Genomic DNA, 15,555 nt, shown 5'->3' with positions numbered 1-15,555 from the left:
CAAAGGTCACATCAGGGGTCACCAGGGCGGGGCTAAGGGGGTGGGAGGGGCGGGGGTCACCGGATGGGGGTCACGGTGGGGTCAAAGGTGATGCAGGGCCCCTGCCGGCCGTCATTGGCTGCCTCCCGCGGGGGCGTGGCCAGCGCTCCCCCTCCTTCCGCTTCAGCCAATCAGTGGGCGCCCGCCCAACTCCCGCCTCCTTCCGGCCAATCGGATCCGCCCGGTAACCGTCCTTCCCCCCCCCCTCCCCCGCTCAGCCAATCCCTCGGCGGCTCACCCACGTGACGGGGCGGTGTCCAATCCCCGCTGGCCACGCCCAGTTGCCCCTCCCCTAAGCCCCGCCCTTCCGGCCGCGCGGCGGACGTAAACAAGCGGCGGCGGACGGAGGGTGGGGGGAGGGGAGAGAGTTGGGGGGGGGGGGGAAACAAAAGGGAGGGGGGAGGGGAGGGCGTCACCTGATTGGTCAGCGCCGGGGTAAGGAGGGGGCTCCTGATTGGTGGGAGCCGAGAGGGGGTGGGGGTGGGGAAACCCCCTTTTCCCCCGGGGGGGGGGGGGTGGCGCAGCTGATTGGCTGAAACGGGGGGGGGGGCGGTCGGCATGGCAACGTGGGGGGAGGGGCCCTGACGCCCCTCCCCCCTCCCCCTCCCCCCAGGTTTTTCTTTTTTTTTTTTTTTAATGGGATCCCACAGCAGCGCGGGGGGGGGGGAGGGGCGGGCCGGCCCCTCCCCCCGCCTCGGGGTGACCCCGGGGGGGGCGAGGAAGAGGAAGAGGAAGAGGAGGAAGAGGAGGAAGAGGAAGAGGAAGAGGAAGAAGACGTCGACCTGGCCCAGGTCCTGGCCTTCCTTCTGCGCAGGTAATGGGGGGGGGGGCGGGTTATGGGGTGCCCCATAGCGGGGGGTGGTGCGCTATGGGGCGGCTTATGGGGCGCTGGGGGGCCCTATGGGGTGTTATGGGGCGCCCTATAGCAGTGGGTGCCCTATGGGGAGCCCTATAGGGGTTATGGGGTGCGCTATGGGGCGGACTTATGGGGTGTTGGGGGGGCCCTATGGGGTGTTGGGGTGCGCTATGGGGCGACTTATGGGGCACTGGGGTGTCCTACGGGGTTATGGGGTGTTCTATGGGGCACTGGGTTGCGCTATGGGGCGACTTATGGGGTGTTGGGGGGCCCTATGGGGTGTTGGGGTGCGCTATGGGGCGACTTATGGGGCACTGGGGTGTCCTATGGGGTTATGGGGTGTTCTATGGGGCACTGGGTTGCGCTATGGGGCGACTTATGGGGGCTGGGGGGCCCTATTGGGGTTATGGGGTGCCCTATAGCAGTGGGTGCTCTATGGGGAGCCCTATAGGAGTTATGGGGTGCCGCTATGGGGCGGCTTATGGGGCGCTGGGGGGCCCTATGGGGTTTATGGGGTGTTCTATGGGGCACTGGGTTGCGCTATGGGGCGAACTTATGGGGCACGGGGGTGCTGCCGGGGGTTATGGGGTTCTCTATGGGGCACTGGGGTGTGCTATGGGGCAACTTATGGGGTGCTGCGGTCCCCTATAGGGGTTATGGGACGCCCTATAGCAGTGGGTGCCCTATGGGGAGCCCTATAGGAGTTATGGGGTGCGCTATGGGGCGGACTTATGGGGCACGGGGGTGCTGCAGGGGGTTATGGGGTGCGCTATGGGGTGCCCTATGGGGTTATGGGGTGCCCTATGGGGTTATAGGGGGCCCTATGGGCACTGGGGTCGCTGTGGGCAACTTGGGGCGCTGGGCCCTATGGGGTTATGGGGTGCGCTGTGGGGCACTGGGGTGCCCTATGGGGCGATTTATGGGTCACCCCGGAGCGCTCTGGGGCGCCCTATAGATCCCGCCCCGCCCCAGCCCCACCCTGAAGGGCGCCCCCTACTGGTCCCGCCCCCCTCCAGGAGCCAGGCGGGGCCGGCGCGGGGGAGGGGCCAAGATCCCCCCGAATCCGACGAGGAACCCTGGGATGGGGGAGGGGACGAGGCAGACCCGCCCCCAGGTAGGTGGGGGGCGGGGTTGGGGGGGCGGGGGACCCCACCCCCAACGGATCATGTGACACAACCCCCCCCCCAAGTTAAGCCCCGCCTCCCCCCGACACCCGGATCCTGGACGGCCAAACCGAATTGAAATCCCAGCTGGAATTGGCCGTGGGGCGGGGAGGAGGGGTCGGTCCCACGGAGGAGAACTTGCCCCGCCTCCTCCGTCAGGTGTGGGGCAGTTGTGGGGCTGGGGGGGGATTCTGTGGGGCTTGGGGGGGGGTATTCTGTGGGGCTGTGGGGGGGGGGATTTTGTGGGGCCGGGAAGGGGATGCTGTGGGGCTGGGAGGGGATGTTGTGGGCTGGGAGGGGGATTCTATGGGGCTGGGCTGGGATTCTATGGGGCTGGGATGGATGATGTGGGGCTGGGAGGGGATTCTGTGGGGCTGGATGGATGATGTGGGGCTGGGAGGGGATTCTGTGGGGCTGGGAGTGGGATTCTGTGGGCTGGGGGTATGCTATGGGGCTGGGAGGGGATCTGTGGGGGCTGGGATGGATGATGTGGGGCTGGGAGTGGGATTCTGTGGGGCTGGGAGGGGGATTCTGTGGGGCTTGGGATGGATTCTGTGGGGCTGGTGAGGGGATTCTGTGGGCTGGGGGGGATGCTATGGGGCTGGAGGGGATGCTGTGGGGCTGGAATGGATGATGTTGGGCTGGAGGGGATTCTATGGGGATGGGAGGGGATTCTGTGGGGCTGGGGGAAATTCTATGGGGCTGGGGGGATTCTATGGGGCTTGGCGTGATGCTGTGGGTCTGAGGGTTATGCGATAGGTCTGGGGCAGTTTCTGTGGGCTGGGGGTGTTTTCTATGGGTTCTAAGTGTGTTTCTATGGGGTGTAAGTATGTTTCTATGGGTCTGAGACAGTTTCTATGGGGGCTGGGGCAATTTCTATGGGCTGGGGGTTGCGATGGGTCTGGGACAGTTTCTAATGGGTCCGGGGGGGTTGCTATGGGTCCCAAAGAATTCTCTGGGTCCCACCCGCGCCCCCATCGCCCCCCCCATCGCGAGTGGGGGGCCGGGTGCCCGCTACCGGCAGCTTCTCCCCGGGCGAGAAATCCCGCTTGGGCTCCCAGTAAGTGCCGAAAATCGGGAATTTTTTTTCTTTTTTTGGGGGGGGTGGAGGTGTGGGGGCGGGGCGCCCCACCTCCTCCTCCTTTAACCCCGCCCCCTTCCCCCCCCCCCCAAGTTTCCTCCCCAATCACGTGACCTTCACCGACTCGTACCCCCAAAAAGCGTTCTGCGGGCTCTTCTCCGACGACGGCTCCCTCTTCGTCTCCGCCTGCCAAGGTACTTATGGGGCGGGGAGGAGGAGCCAAAAAAAAAAAAAAAAAAAAAAAAAAAAAAAAAAAAAAAAAAATCTATGGGGCGGGCCACGCCCCTCCGCTTTGACTCCTCCCCCCCTCCCAGACCACACCCTGCGGCTCTACGAGTGCCGGGGGGAGGGGCTGCGCCTCTTCCGAGCCGCTCGGGGGGCGCGACGTCGGCTGGAGCATCCTCGACGTCGTCTTCACCCCCGACGCCGCCCACTGCCTCTACTCCAGCTGGTCCGACTATGGTGAGGGGCGTGGCCAGGGGGCGTGGCCAGGCGCTGGGGGGCGTGGTCGCGCCGTGGGGTGGAGCCTAAGGGGGTTGGGGCGGAGCTTGACCCTCCCCGGTGTCTTTATTGCAGTGGGCCTGGCCAGCATGGAATGGGTCAGGGGGCGTGGCTTGGGGCCTGGGGGCGTGGCTTGGGGTCTGGGGGCGTGGCCAGGCGCTAGGGGGCGTGGTCGCGCCGTGGGGGTGGAGCCTAAGGGGTTTGGGGTGGAGCTTGAACCCCTCCCATTGCCTTTATTGCAGCGGGCCTGGCAGCAGGGAATGGGTCAGAGGGCGTGGCTTGGGGCCTGGGGGCGTGGCCAGGCGCTAGGGGGCGTGGTCGCGCCGTGGGGGTGGAGCCTAAGGGGGTTGGGGCGGAGCTTGACCCTCCCCAGTGTTCTTTGTTTGCAGCGGGTCTGGCAGCAGGGAATGGGCTTGGGGGCGTGGCTTGGTGGCCTGGGGGCGTGGCAAGGCGCTAGGGGGCGTGTTCACGCCATGGGGGTGGAGTCTAATGTTTGGGCGGAGCTTGAATGCCCCAGTGCCCCTCTGCAGTGGTCTGACTTACATAACTGGTCGGGGGCGTGGTTTGGGCCTGGGGGCGTGTTTTGGGTCTGGGGGGTGGACAGACCGAGGGGGCGTGGTCACCCATGGGGTGGAGCCTAGAGGGCGGTGGGGCGGAGCCTGACCCTCCCCCGGTGCCTGTATTGCAACTGGTTCTGGCTATGAAACTGGTACTGGGGGGCGTGGTTTTGGGCATGGGGGCGTGGTCAGAGCCTAGGGCGGAGTCTGGCCAATGGGGGGTGGGCTTAAGCCATAGGGGCGGGCCTGACACACCCACCACCCCCCACCACCTTATTGACGCAGATCTGGCAGCAGGGAATGGGCCCGGGGGGGGGTGGTTAGAACTGGGGGCGTGGTTTGGGCTCTGTGGGCGTGGGCTGTTGATGTGGGCGGGGCTTGGCTCAAAGGGTGGAGCTTGCGCTGCGGGGGGCGGAGCCTAAGCACCTGACAACCCCCCCATTCCCCTCGGTCGGTGTGGTGCTGAGGTGGGGCCGGGTGGGGGCGTGGCTTAAGCTGGGCGTGGCCTGACGAGGGGACACGCCCTAACGAGGACACGCCCTCTTTTTGTTCGGCCCCGCCCAGTCCACGTGTACGACATCTACGGGGACGGGGACAATCACACGGCCCTCGACCTGCGGTGGGTGTGGGGCAGGCTATGGGGCAGGGGGGCGGGGCCATTGGAGAGCTATGGGGCAGGGGGCGGGGCCGTTGGAGAGCTATGGGGCAGGGGGCGGGGGCCGTTGGACAGCTACAGGGCAGGGGGCGGGGCCATTGGAGAGCTATGGGGCAGGCTATGGGGCAGGGGGCACAGTCGTTGGAGATCTATGGGGCAGGCTGTGGGGTCTATGGGGCAGGTTGGGGGTCCGGGGAGATCTATGGGGCAGGTTGTGGGGTCTATGGGGCAGGAGGGTGGGGCCACTGGAGATCTATGGGGCAGGATATGGGGTTTTATGGGGCAGGATGGGGGTCCGGGGAGATCTATGGGGCAGGTTGTGGGGTCTATGGGGCAGGAGGATGGGGCCTATTGGAGATCTATGGGGCAGGATATGGGGTCTATGGGGCAGGATTGGGGGTCCGTAGAGATCTATGGGGCAGGTTGTGGTCTCTATGGGGCAGGCTATGGGGCAGGAGGGCGGGGTCGTTGGAGATCTATGGGGCAGGCTGTGGGGCCTATGGGGCAGGTTGGAGGACGATGTGGGTCCTCGCCGTGGGTCCCAGCCCCACGGTGCCCCGCCCCTTTTCCCCATCTCTCCCCCCTCCCCAGGCCGGAGGAACGTCGCTTCGCCGTCTTCTCATTGGCCGTGGGGCCGGACGGGCGGGAGGTGGTGGGCGGAGCCAACGACGGCTGCCTCTACATCTACGACCGGGAGGTCCAACGCCGCGTCCTACGGGTCAGCCCCACGGCGGGGGCGGGGCGGGGCCGGCCGCACCCCTCCCCGTGGGGTTTGGGGGGGGGGGGGGTGGGGTCATGTGGGGCAGCCCCATAGATCGTTGGGGGGGTGGGGTTGGGTCTGGGGAGGGGGGTCAGGGGCGCGCTATGGGGCTGAAGGTGACGCTATGGGGCTCAACACCCCGCTATGGGGCTCAAGGGCACGCTATGGGGCTGATGCCCCCCGCTATGGGGCTCAAGCCCCGCCCCCGGGCTCCGACACCACCCACAGCCCCCAAATCCACCCCCCCGGCCCCTCCCTCCCCGAATGTCTGCCTACCTCCATGGGCCGCCATTGACCCCGCCCCCCTTCCCTTGACCCCGCCCCCTTCCCTTGACCCCCGCCCCCTTCCCTTGACCCCACCCTTCCCTTGACCCCACCCTTCCCTTGACCCTTCCCTTCCCTTGACCCACCCCTTCCCTTGACCCCGCCCCATTCCCTTGACCCCTCCCTTCCCTTGACCCCACCCCTTCCCTTGACCCCACCCCTTCCCTTGACCCCTCCCTTCCCTTGACCCCGCCCCCTTCCCTTGACCCCGCCCCCTTCCCTTGACCCCGCCCCTTCCCTTGACCCCGCCCCTTCCCTTGACCCCACCCCATTCCCTTGACCCCTCCCTTCCCTTGACCCCGCCCAATTGCCTTGACCCCACCCCATTCCCTTGACCCCTCCCTTCCCTTGACCCTGCCCCCTTCCCTTGATCCCTCCCTTCCCTTGACCCCTCCCTTCCCTTGACCCCGCCCCCTTCCCTTGACCCCCCCTTCCCTTGAACCCCGCCCCATTCCCTTGACCCCTCCCTTCCCTTGATCCTCACTCCTCCCTTGACCCCCCCTTCCCTTGACCCCACCCTTCTCTTGTCCCCCCCTTCCCTTGACCCCGCCCTTCCCCTGACCCCGCCCCTGCCCCCGCCCCTGACCCCGCCCCTCCCTTGGCCCCGCCCCCAGGTGGAGGCCCACGAGGACGACGTCAACGCGGTGGCGCTGGGGGACGCGGGGGGGCAGCTCCTGCTGTCGGGCGGCGACGACGGCGTCTGCCGGGCGTGGGACCGCCGTGCCTGGGGGAGGGGCGGCCCCGCCCCGTCGGCCTATTGGCCGGCCACCGCGACGGCATCACCTTCCTCCACCCCCGGGTGGGTGGGACCGGGAGGGGACCGGGAGGGAGCGGGAAGGGGCTGGGGTCGAGTGGGGGGGAGCTGGGGTCAACTGGGAGGGACTGGGAGGGAGCGGGAAGGGTCTGGGGTCAACTGGGAGGGAGCTGGGGTTAACTGGGAGGGACTGGGAGGGAGCGGGAAGGGTCTGGGGTCAACTGGGAGGGAGCTGGGGTCAACTGGGAGGGAGCGGGAAGGGTCTGGGGTCAACTGGGAGGGAGCTCGGGTCAACTGGGAGGGAGCGGGAAGGGTCTGGGGTCAACTGGGAGGGAGCTGGGGTCAACTGGGGGGGAGCGGGAAGGGTCTGGGGTCAACTGGGAGGGAGCTGGGGTCAACTGGGAGGGAGCGGGAAGGGTCTGGGGTCAACTGGGGGGGAGCGGGAAGGGTCTGGGGTCAACTGGGAGGGAGCTGGGGTCAACTGGGAGGGAGTGGGAAGGGGCTGGTGTCAACTGGGGGGGAGCGGGGAAGGGGCTGGGGTCGAGTGGGGGGGAGCTGGGGTCAACTGGGAGGGACTGGGAGGGAGCGGGAAGGGTCTGGGGTCAACTGGGGGGGAGTGGGAGGGGAGCAGGAAGGGTGTGGGGTCAACTGGGAGGGAGTGGGAACAGTCTGGGGTTAACTGGGAGGGAGTGGGAACAGTCTGGGGTCAACTGGGGGGGGAGTGGGAAGGGTGTGGGGTCAACTGGGGGGGGAGTGGGAGGGAGTAGGAGTGGTGTGGGGTCAACTGGGAGGGAGTGGGAAGGGTCTGGGGTCAACTGGGAGGGAGCGGGAAGGGTGTGGGGTCAACTGGGAGGGAGCGGGAAGGGTCTGGGGTCAACTGGGAGGGAGTGGGAAGGGTCTATGGGTCAACAAGCGTCAACTGGGGTCAACTGGGATGACCTTACGGTGCAACTGGTCAAACTGGGAAGCTCTCTAGAAGCCCTGGAGATGCCGTGGGTGGTACTGGGAGCACTGGGAAGGGTCTGTGGGTCAACAAGGGTCAACTGGGATGACCTTACGGTGGCCAACTGGTCAAACTGGGAAGCTCTCTAGAAGCTCTGGAGATGTCATGGGTGGTAGTGGGAGCACTGGGAAGGGTCTGTGGGTCAACAAGGGTCAACTGGGATGACCTTAGGGCGCAACTGGTCAAACTGGGAAGCTCTCTAGAAGCTCTGGAGATGCCGTGGGTGGTACTGGGAGCACTGGGAAGGGTCTGTGGGTCAACAAGGGTCAACTGGAGTCAACTGGGATGACCTTAGGGCGCAACTGGTCAAACTGGGAAGCTCTCTAGAAGCCCTGGAGATGCCGTGGGTGGTACTGGGAGCACTGGGAAGGGTCTGTGGGTCAACAAGGGTCAACTGGGATGACCTTAGGGCGCAACTGGTCAAACTGGGAAGCTCTCTAGAAGCTCTGGAGATGTCATGGGTGGTAGTGGGAGCACTGGGAAGGGTCTGTGGGTCAACAAGGGTCAACTGGAGTCAACTGGGATGACCTTACGGCGCAACTGGTCAAACTGGGAAGCTCTCTAGAAGCTCTGGAGATGTCATGGGTGGTAGTGGGAGCACTGGGAAGGGTCTGTGGGTCAACAAGGGTCAACTGGAGTCAACTGGGATGACCTTACGGTGCAACTGGTCAAACTGGGAAGCTCTCTAGAAGCTCTGGAGATGTCATGGGTGGTAGTGGGAGCAGTGGGAAGGGTCTGTTGGTCAACAAGGGTCAACTGGAGTCAACTGGGATGACCTTACGGTTGCAACTGGTCAAACTGGGAAGCTCTCTAGAAGCTCTGGAGATGTCATGGGTGGTAGTGGGAGCACTGGAAAGGGTCTGTGGGTCAACAAGGGTCAACTGGGATGACCTTACGGCGCAACTGGTCAAACCGGGAAGCTCCCCAAAAGCCCCGGAGACGCCGTTGGCGGCACCGGGGCGCCTCGAGCGCCAAACCGTCGGCGTGCCCCGCCCCCTCGCCCCGCCCTCGCCCTTAACCCCGCCCCCTCGACCTTTTAGGGCGACGGCCGTTACCTGGCGTCCAACTCCAAGGACCAGACGGCCAAGCTGTGGGACCTGCGCCGCCCCGCCGGCCCCGCCGGATTGGCCGCCGCCCGCCGCGCCGTCGCGCGCCAGAGCTGGGACTACCGCTGGCAGCGGGCGCCCCGGCGCGGTGAGGGGGGGCGGGGCCGCGGCCTTCGTTAAGTCGCCCTCTTAATTAGGTCGTCCGGGTCAGGCGGCGGGGCGGGGCGGGGGGAGTGAAGGTGTCTGGGGGGGGGGGGGGGGGGGGAGGGCATGCTGGGGGGTCATTAAGGTCGGCCCGGGGTAATTAGAGACTCGCTTGGGGTAATTAGGTCCAACCCTGGGTTAATTAGGCGCACCTGGGGTTAATTAGACCCGCCCCAGGTTAATTAGACCCACCCTTGCGGTAATTAACCCCAACCTTGGGGTAGTTAGACCCAACCTTGGGGTAGTTAGACCCACCGTGTGTTAATTAGAGCCAACCCACGTTAATTAGACCCACCCTTGGGGTAATTAACCCCACCCCTGGGCTGATTAGACCTATTCTTGGGTTAATTAGACCCGCCCCAGGTTAATTAGACCCACCCTTGGGGTAATTAACCCCAACCTTGGGGTAGTTAGACCCAACCTTGGGGTAGTAGTTAGACCCACATTGTGTTAATTAGAGCCAACCCAGGTTAATTAGACCCATCCTTGGGGTAATTAGACCCACCCCTGGGCTGATTAGACCTATTGTTGGGTTAATTAGACCCACCCCAGGTTAATTAGACCCATCCTTGGGGTAATTAGACCCCATATTGCTTAAATTAGACCCACCCTTGGGTTAATTAGACCCGCCCCAGGTTAATTAGACCCACCCTTGCGGTAATTAACCCCAACCTTGGGGTAGTTAGACCCAACCTTGGGGTAGTTAGACCCACATTGTGTTAATTAGAGCCAACCCAGGTTAATTAGACCCATCCTTGGGGTAATTAGACCCACCCCTGGGCTGATTAGACCTATTGTTGGGTTAATTAGACCCACCCCAGGTTAATTAGACCCATCCTTGGGGTAATTAGACCCATATTGCTTAAATTAGACCCACCCTTGGGTTAATTAGACCCGCCCCAGGTTAATTAGACCCACCCTTGCGGTAATTAACCCCAACCTTGGGGTAGTTAGACCCAACCTTGGGGTAGTTAGACCCAACCTTGGGGTAGTTAGACCCACATTGTGTTAATTAGAGCCAACCCAGGTTAATTAGACCCATCCTTGGGGTAATTAGACCCACCCCTGGGCTGATTAGACCTATTGTTGGGTTAATTAGACCCACCCCAGGTTAATTAGACCCATCCTTGGGGTAATTAGACCCATATTGCTTAAATTAGACCCACCCTTGGGTTAATTAGACCCGCCCCAGGTTAATTAGACCCACCCTTGCGGTAATTAACCCCAACCTTGGGGTAGTTAGACCCAACCTTGGGGTAGTTAGACCCAACCTTGGGGTAGTTAGACCCACATTGTGTTAATTAGAGCCAACCCAGGTTAATTAGACCCATCCTTGGGGTAATTAGACCCACCCCTGGGCTGATTAGACCTATTGTTGGGTTAATTAGACCCACCCCAGGTTAATTAGACCCATCCTTGGGGTAATTAGACCCATATTGCTTAAATTAGACCCACCCTTGGGTTAATTAGACCCGCCCCAGGTTAATTAGACCCACCCTTGCGGTAATTAACCCCAACCTTGGGGTAGTTAGACCCATCCTTGGGATAGTTAGACCCATGTTGTGTTAATTAGCCCCACCCCGGGTTAATTAGACCCAACCCAGGTTAATTAGACCCATCGTTGGGGTAATTAGACCCATATTGCTTAAATTAGACCCACCCTTGGGTTAATTAGACCCACCCCAGGTTAATTAGACCCATCCTTGGGGTAATTAACACCAACCTTGGGGTAGTTAGACCCAGGTTGTGTTAATTAGCCCCACCCTGGGTTAATTAGACCCAACCCAGGTTAATTAGACCTGTCCTTGGGGTAATTAGACCCATGTCTTGTGACTTAGGCCCACCCTTGGGGTAATTAGCCCCACCCCAGATTAATTAGCCCCACCCCATGTTAATTAGCCCCACCCTGGGTTAATTAGCCCCGCCGCGGGTGTAATTACTTCCAGTGCTGTGTTAATTACCCCTACTCTTGCGTTAATTAACACCATCCTTGCCTTAATTAGCCCCACCCCATGTTAATAGCCCCACCCCATGTTAATTAGCCCCAGGCCAGATTAATTACCCCCCAGTCCTGTGTTAATTACCCCTACTATTACATTAATTAACGCCGTCCTTGCCTTAATTACCCCCACCCCCATGTTAATTAGCCCCACCCCGGGTTAATTACCCCACCCCATGTTAATTAGCCCCACCCCGGGTTAATTACCCCACCCATGTTAATTAGCCCCACCCCGGGTTAATTACCCCCACCCCATGTTAATTAGCCCACCCCGGGTTAATTACCCCCACCCCATGTTAATTAGCCCACCCCGGGTTAATTACCCCCACCCCATGTTAATTAAGCCCCACCCGGGTTAATACCCCCACCCCCATGTTAATTAGCCCCACCCCGGGTTAAATTACCCCCACCCCATGTTAATTAGCCCCACCCGGGTTAATTACCCCCACCCCATGTTAATTAGCCCCACCCCGGGTTAATTACCCCCACCCAATGTTAATTAGCCCACCCCGGGTTAATTACCCCCCACCCCATGTTAATTAGCCCCACCCCGGGTTAATTACCCCCACCCCATGTAATTAGCCCCACCCCGGGTTAATTACCCCCACCCATGTTAATTAGACCCCACCCCGGGTTAATTACCCCCACCCCATGTTAATTAGCCCCACCCCCGCCGCGCTTCCTGGTTTGCCGCGGCAACGAGGCGAGGGGGCGTGGTCCGCGGGCCGGTCGCCATGGCGACGGGAGGGGGCGTGGCCTGCGCTGGGCGGTCGCTGCGGTAACGGTGGGCGTGTCCTTCCTCTCCCGCCGTAGCCATGGCGACGGCGCCGTTGCCGGGCGACAGCTCGCTGATGACGTACCGGGGTCACGCGGTGCTGCACACGCTCCTGCGCTGCCGCCTGTCCCCGCCCCGCGGCGGGGGCGGGGCCTACCTGGGCACGGGCTGCGCCTCGGGGGCGGTGCTGGGTGAGGGGGCGTGGCCTCGGGGGGGCGTGGCTTAAAGGACGGGGCGCCGCGGGGGGAAGGGGCGGGGGGGGCGTGGTTGGGGTGGGGGCGTGGCTAGGGAGGTGGGCGTGGCTTGGAGGGTGGGGGCGTGGTTTCGGGGTGGAGGGCGTGCGTTGGAGGTGGAGGGCGTGGGTTGGAGGGCGGGGGGCGTGGCTTGGAGGGCGGGGGCGTGGCTTGGAGGGTGGGGGCGTGGCCGGAATGGGGGCGTGGTTTGGAGGGTGGGGGTGTGGCTTGGAGGATGGGGGCGTGGTTTGGAGGGTGGGGGCGCTGCTTGAAGGGTGAGGGGCGTGACTTCAAGGGCAGGGGCGTGGCTTTTTAGGGCGGTGGGCGGGGCTTGAGGGGTGGTGGGCGTGGCTTAAAGGCAGTCCCGGGGGGGGGCCACAGCTTAAGGACAGGGGGCGTGGATTATAGCGGTGGGCGGGGCTTGGGTTGAAGGGGGCGTGGCTTGACGCGCACGGGCGTGGCCTCCGCCGAGTGGGCGTGGGCCGAGTGGGCGTGACCAGAGGTGGGGCGGTCACCCCTCGGGGGTGGGGGGTGTGTGTTTTGCAGAGGAGGGAGGCGTGGCTTGGCGGCGGTGGGCGTGGCCTGACCCCCCGCCCCGCCCCTCCCACCTCGGCAGTATACGACGTGCTGACTGGCCGGGCGGTGCGGCGGCTGGCCAATCACGGCGCCTGCGTGCGGGACGTCTGCTGGCACCCCCACGAGGGGACCCTGGCCAGCGCCTCGGTGGGCGGGGCTTAGGGGGGGCGGGGCTTGAGGGGGCGGGGCTTGAGGCGGAAGGGGCGGGGCGCTGTGGGGCTGGGGAGGGTCTCTATGGGGCTGGAAGGGTTTTCTATGGGGCTGGAGGGGTTCGCTATGGGGCTGGGGGTTCGCTATGGGGCTGGGTTAGTCGCTATGGGGCTGGAGGGTTTTCTATGGGGCTGGGGAGCATCTCTGTGGGGCTGGGAGGTTTGTTATGGGGCTGGAGGGTTCGCTATGGGGCTGGGTCAGTCGTTATGGGGCTGGGGAGGGTCTCTATGGGGCAAGGGGTGTTGCTATGGGGCTGGAGGCATTTGCTGTGGGGCTGGAGGGGTTCGCTGTGGGGCTGGGGGAATTGCTGTGGGGCTGAAAGGGTTTTCTATGGGGCTGGAAGAGTTCACTATGGGGCTGGGTTAGTCGTTATGGGGCTGGAGGGGTTTTCTATGGGGCTGGGGAGCATCTCTGTGGGGCTGGCGGAGTTGCTATAGGGCTGGAGGGGTTTGCTATGGGGCTGGGGGAGTTGCTATGGGGCTGAAGAGGCTTTCTGTGGGGCTGGTGGGGTTCGCTATGGGGCTGGGTTAGTCCCTATGGGGCTGGAGGAGTTTTCTATGGGGCTGGATGGGTTTGCTATGGGGCTGGAGGAGTTTTCTATGGGGCTGGATGGGTTCGCTGTGGGGCTGGGTCGGTCTGTATGGGTCTGGATGGGTTTGCTATGGGGCTGGGTTAGTCCCTATGGGGCTGGAGGGGTTTTTCTATGGGTCTGGAGGGATTTGCTGTGGGGCTGGCTCAGTCTCTATGGGGCTGGGTCGGTCCCTATGGGTCTGGGGGGGTTCGCTATGGGGCTGGGTCGGTCTCTATGGGTCTGGGGGGGTTCGCTGTGGGTCTGAGTCAGTATTTATGGGTCTGGGGGGGGTTCTATGGGGCTGGAGGGGTTTTTTATGGGTCTGGGGGGGTTCGCTGTGGGTCTGGGTCGGTCTCTATGGGTCTGGGGGGGTTCGCTATGGGTCTGGCTGACCCCCCTTTCCCCCCCCCCCGCAGTGGGACGGCACCATCCGCCTGTGGGATTACCAGGATCCGCAGGCCGAGGACGCGGGGGGGGGACACGCGCCCCCCGACCCCCTGCCCCACAGAGCCCTAGCCCCACGGCGACGTCCCCCCCCCCCCCAATAAACCCGCTGCGACCCCCAAGTACCGCCTGGGGGGGGATTATTATGGGATGTATGGGGGGGGACACGGACAGAAGGACGCGTCCCCTTGCCGCCGTGGGGCAGGGGCGGGGGGGGGGGGTGACCCGATAGTCGTAAATACGATATTTTTTTTTTGTTTTTTCCTCTCTGCCCCACATCGCCCGCCCCACATCTTCCGTCCCCGTCCGTCCGTCCGTCCGTCCCCCCCTTACGACCCCCCCCCCCCGTGTCCTCCCCGTGTCCTTGTCCCCTCCCCGCCAGCTGTCCCCGAGCGCCGATCCCGATCCCGCCGTGGGGCCGGGGCGGCCATGGGGCGGTGTGGGGCGGCCATCCAGGCCTTAAGCCGTGGGGCGGCGGCCATCTTGGGCTCGCCGGCTTTCCCGCGGGCCCACGCTTTGGTTTTGGCCGTACTTGTGGGGCTGGGACCCCTCCTGAAAGCCCGGGCCGACCCACACAGCCTGTTGGCTTCGCCCCATAACCTGCTGGAGGCGTGAGTGGGGCTGGTTGTGGGGCTGGAGATAGTTGTGGGGCTGGGGGGGAGTTGTGGGGCTGGGGGGGAGTTGTGGGGCTGGGGGGGGTGGTTGTGGGGCTGGAGATAGTTGTGGGGCTGGGGGGGAGCTGTGGGTTGTGGGGCTGGGGGGGGTGGTTGTGGGGCTGGAGATAGTTATGGGGCTGGGGGGGTTGTGGGGCTGGGGGGGTGGTTGTGGGGCTGGAGATAGTTGTGGGGCTGGGGGGGAGTTGTGGGGCTGGGGGGGGGTGGTTGTGGGGCTGGAGATAGTTGTGGGGCTGGGGGGGGAGTTGTGGGTTGTGGGGCTGGGGGGGGTGGTTGTGGGGCTGGAGATAGTTGTGGGGCTGGGGGGGGTTGTGGGGCTGGGGGGGGTGGTTGTGGGGCTGGAGATAGTTGTGGGGCTGGGGGGAGCTGTGGGGCTGGGGGGGTGGTTGTGGGGCCGGAGACGGTTATGGGGCTGGGGGGGTTGTGGGGCTGGGGGGAGCTGTGGGTTTGGGGGGGTGGTTATGGGGCTGGGGGGGGTGTGGGGCTGGGGGGGGGGAGTTGTGGGGCTGGCAGTGGTTATGGGGCTGGGGGGTGGGTTGTGGGGCTGGGGGGGAGTTGTGGGGCTGGAGATAGTTATGGGGCTGGGGGGTGGTTATGGGGCTGGGAGAGTGTGGGCATTGGGGGAGTTATGGGGCTGGGGGGTGGTTGTGGGGCTGGAGACAGTTATGGGGCTGGGGGGGTGATGGGGTTAGGGGGGTGGTTGTGGGGCTGGAGATAGTTATGGGGCTGGGGGGGGTTGTGGGGCTGGGGGGGTGTGGGGGCTGGGAGGAGCTATGGGTTGGGGGGTGGTTGTGGGGCTGGATGTGGTTATGGGGCTGGGGGGTGGTTGTGGGGCTGGGGAGAGCTGTGGGTTGGGGGGTGGTTAAGGGGCTGGGGGGGTGTGGGCATTGGGGGAGTTATGGGGCCGGGGGGCTGGTTATGGGGCTGGAGACAGTTATGGGGCTGGGGGTGGTTGTGGGCTTGTGGGGTTGGGGGGCCTGGGGGGAGTTATGGGGCTGGGGGGGTGATGGGGTTGGGGGGGGTGGTTGTGGGGCTGGGGGGGGAGTTATGGGGCTGGGGGGAGCTGTGAGTTGGGGGGGTGGTTGTGGGGCTGGAGGTGGTTATGGGGCTGGAGGGGTGCATGGGGCTGG

General features: G+C 64.1%; 1 protein-coding gene and 1 long non-coding RNA gene across 2 annotated transcripts; both read left to right on the top strand.

The window, feature by feature from the left end:
• Nucleotides 1-659: 659 nt before the first annotated feature.
• Nucleotides 660-13,889, top strand: DCAF11 (DDB1 and CUL4 associated factor 11; the record flags this gene model as incomplete). Its single annotated transcript, XM_030006583.2, is given in 14 exon segments — nucleotides 660-853; nucleotides 2,090-2,217; nucleotides 3,049-3,118; nucleotides 3,233-3,333; nucleotides 3,454-3,515; nucleotides 3,517-3,601; nucleotides 4,762-4,816; nucleotides 5,444-5,570; nucleotides 6,551-6,656; nucleotides 6,659-6,735; nucleotides 8,734-8,887; nucleotides 11,756-11,908; nucleotides 12,567-12,673; nucleotides 13,724-13,889. Coding segments are annotated over 14 exon segments (1,551 nt in total), but the record flags the coding sequence as incomplete, so codon positions are not given.
• Nucleotides 9,046-11,051, top strand: LOC115338145. The gene is made up of 2 exons (XR_003922341.2): nucleotides 9,046-9,412; nucleotides 9,579-11,051. It is a non-coding gene; the product is annotated as an uncharacterized LOC115338145 (long non-coding RNA).
• Nucleotides 13,890-15,555: the final 1,666 nt, after the last annotated feature.

The sequence above is a fragment of the Aquila chrysaetos genome, unplaced genomic scaffold (genome assembly GCF_900496995.4).
Source record: "Aquila chrysaetos chrysaetos unplaced genomic scaffold, bAquChr1.4, whole genome shotgun sequence".
In the NCBI taxonomy this organism is placed as follows: domain Eukaryota; kingdom Metazoa; phylum Chordata; class Aves; order Accipitriformes; family Accipitridae; genus Aquila; species Aquila chrysaetos.
This window is presented reverse-complemented; position numbering and strand designations above follow the sequence as displayed.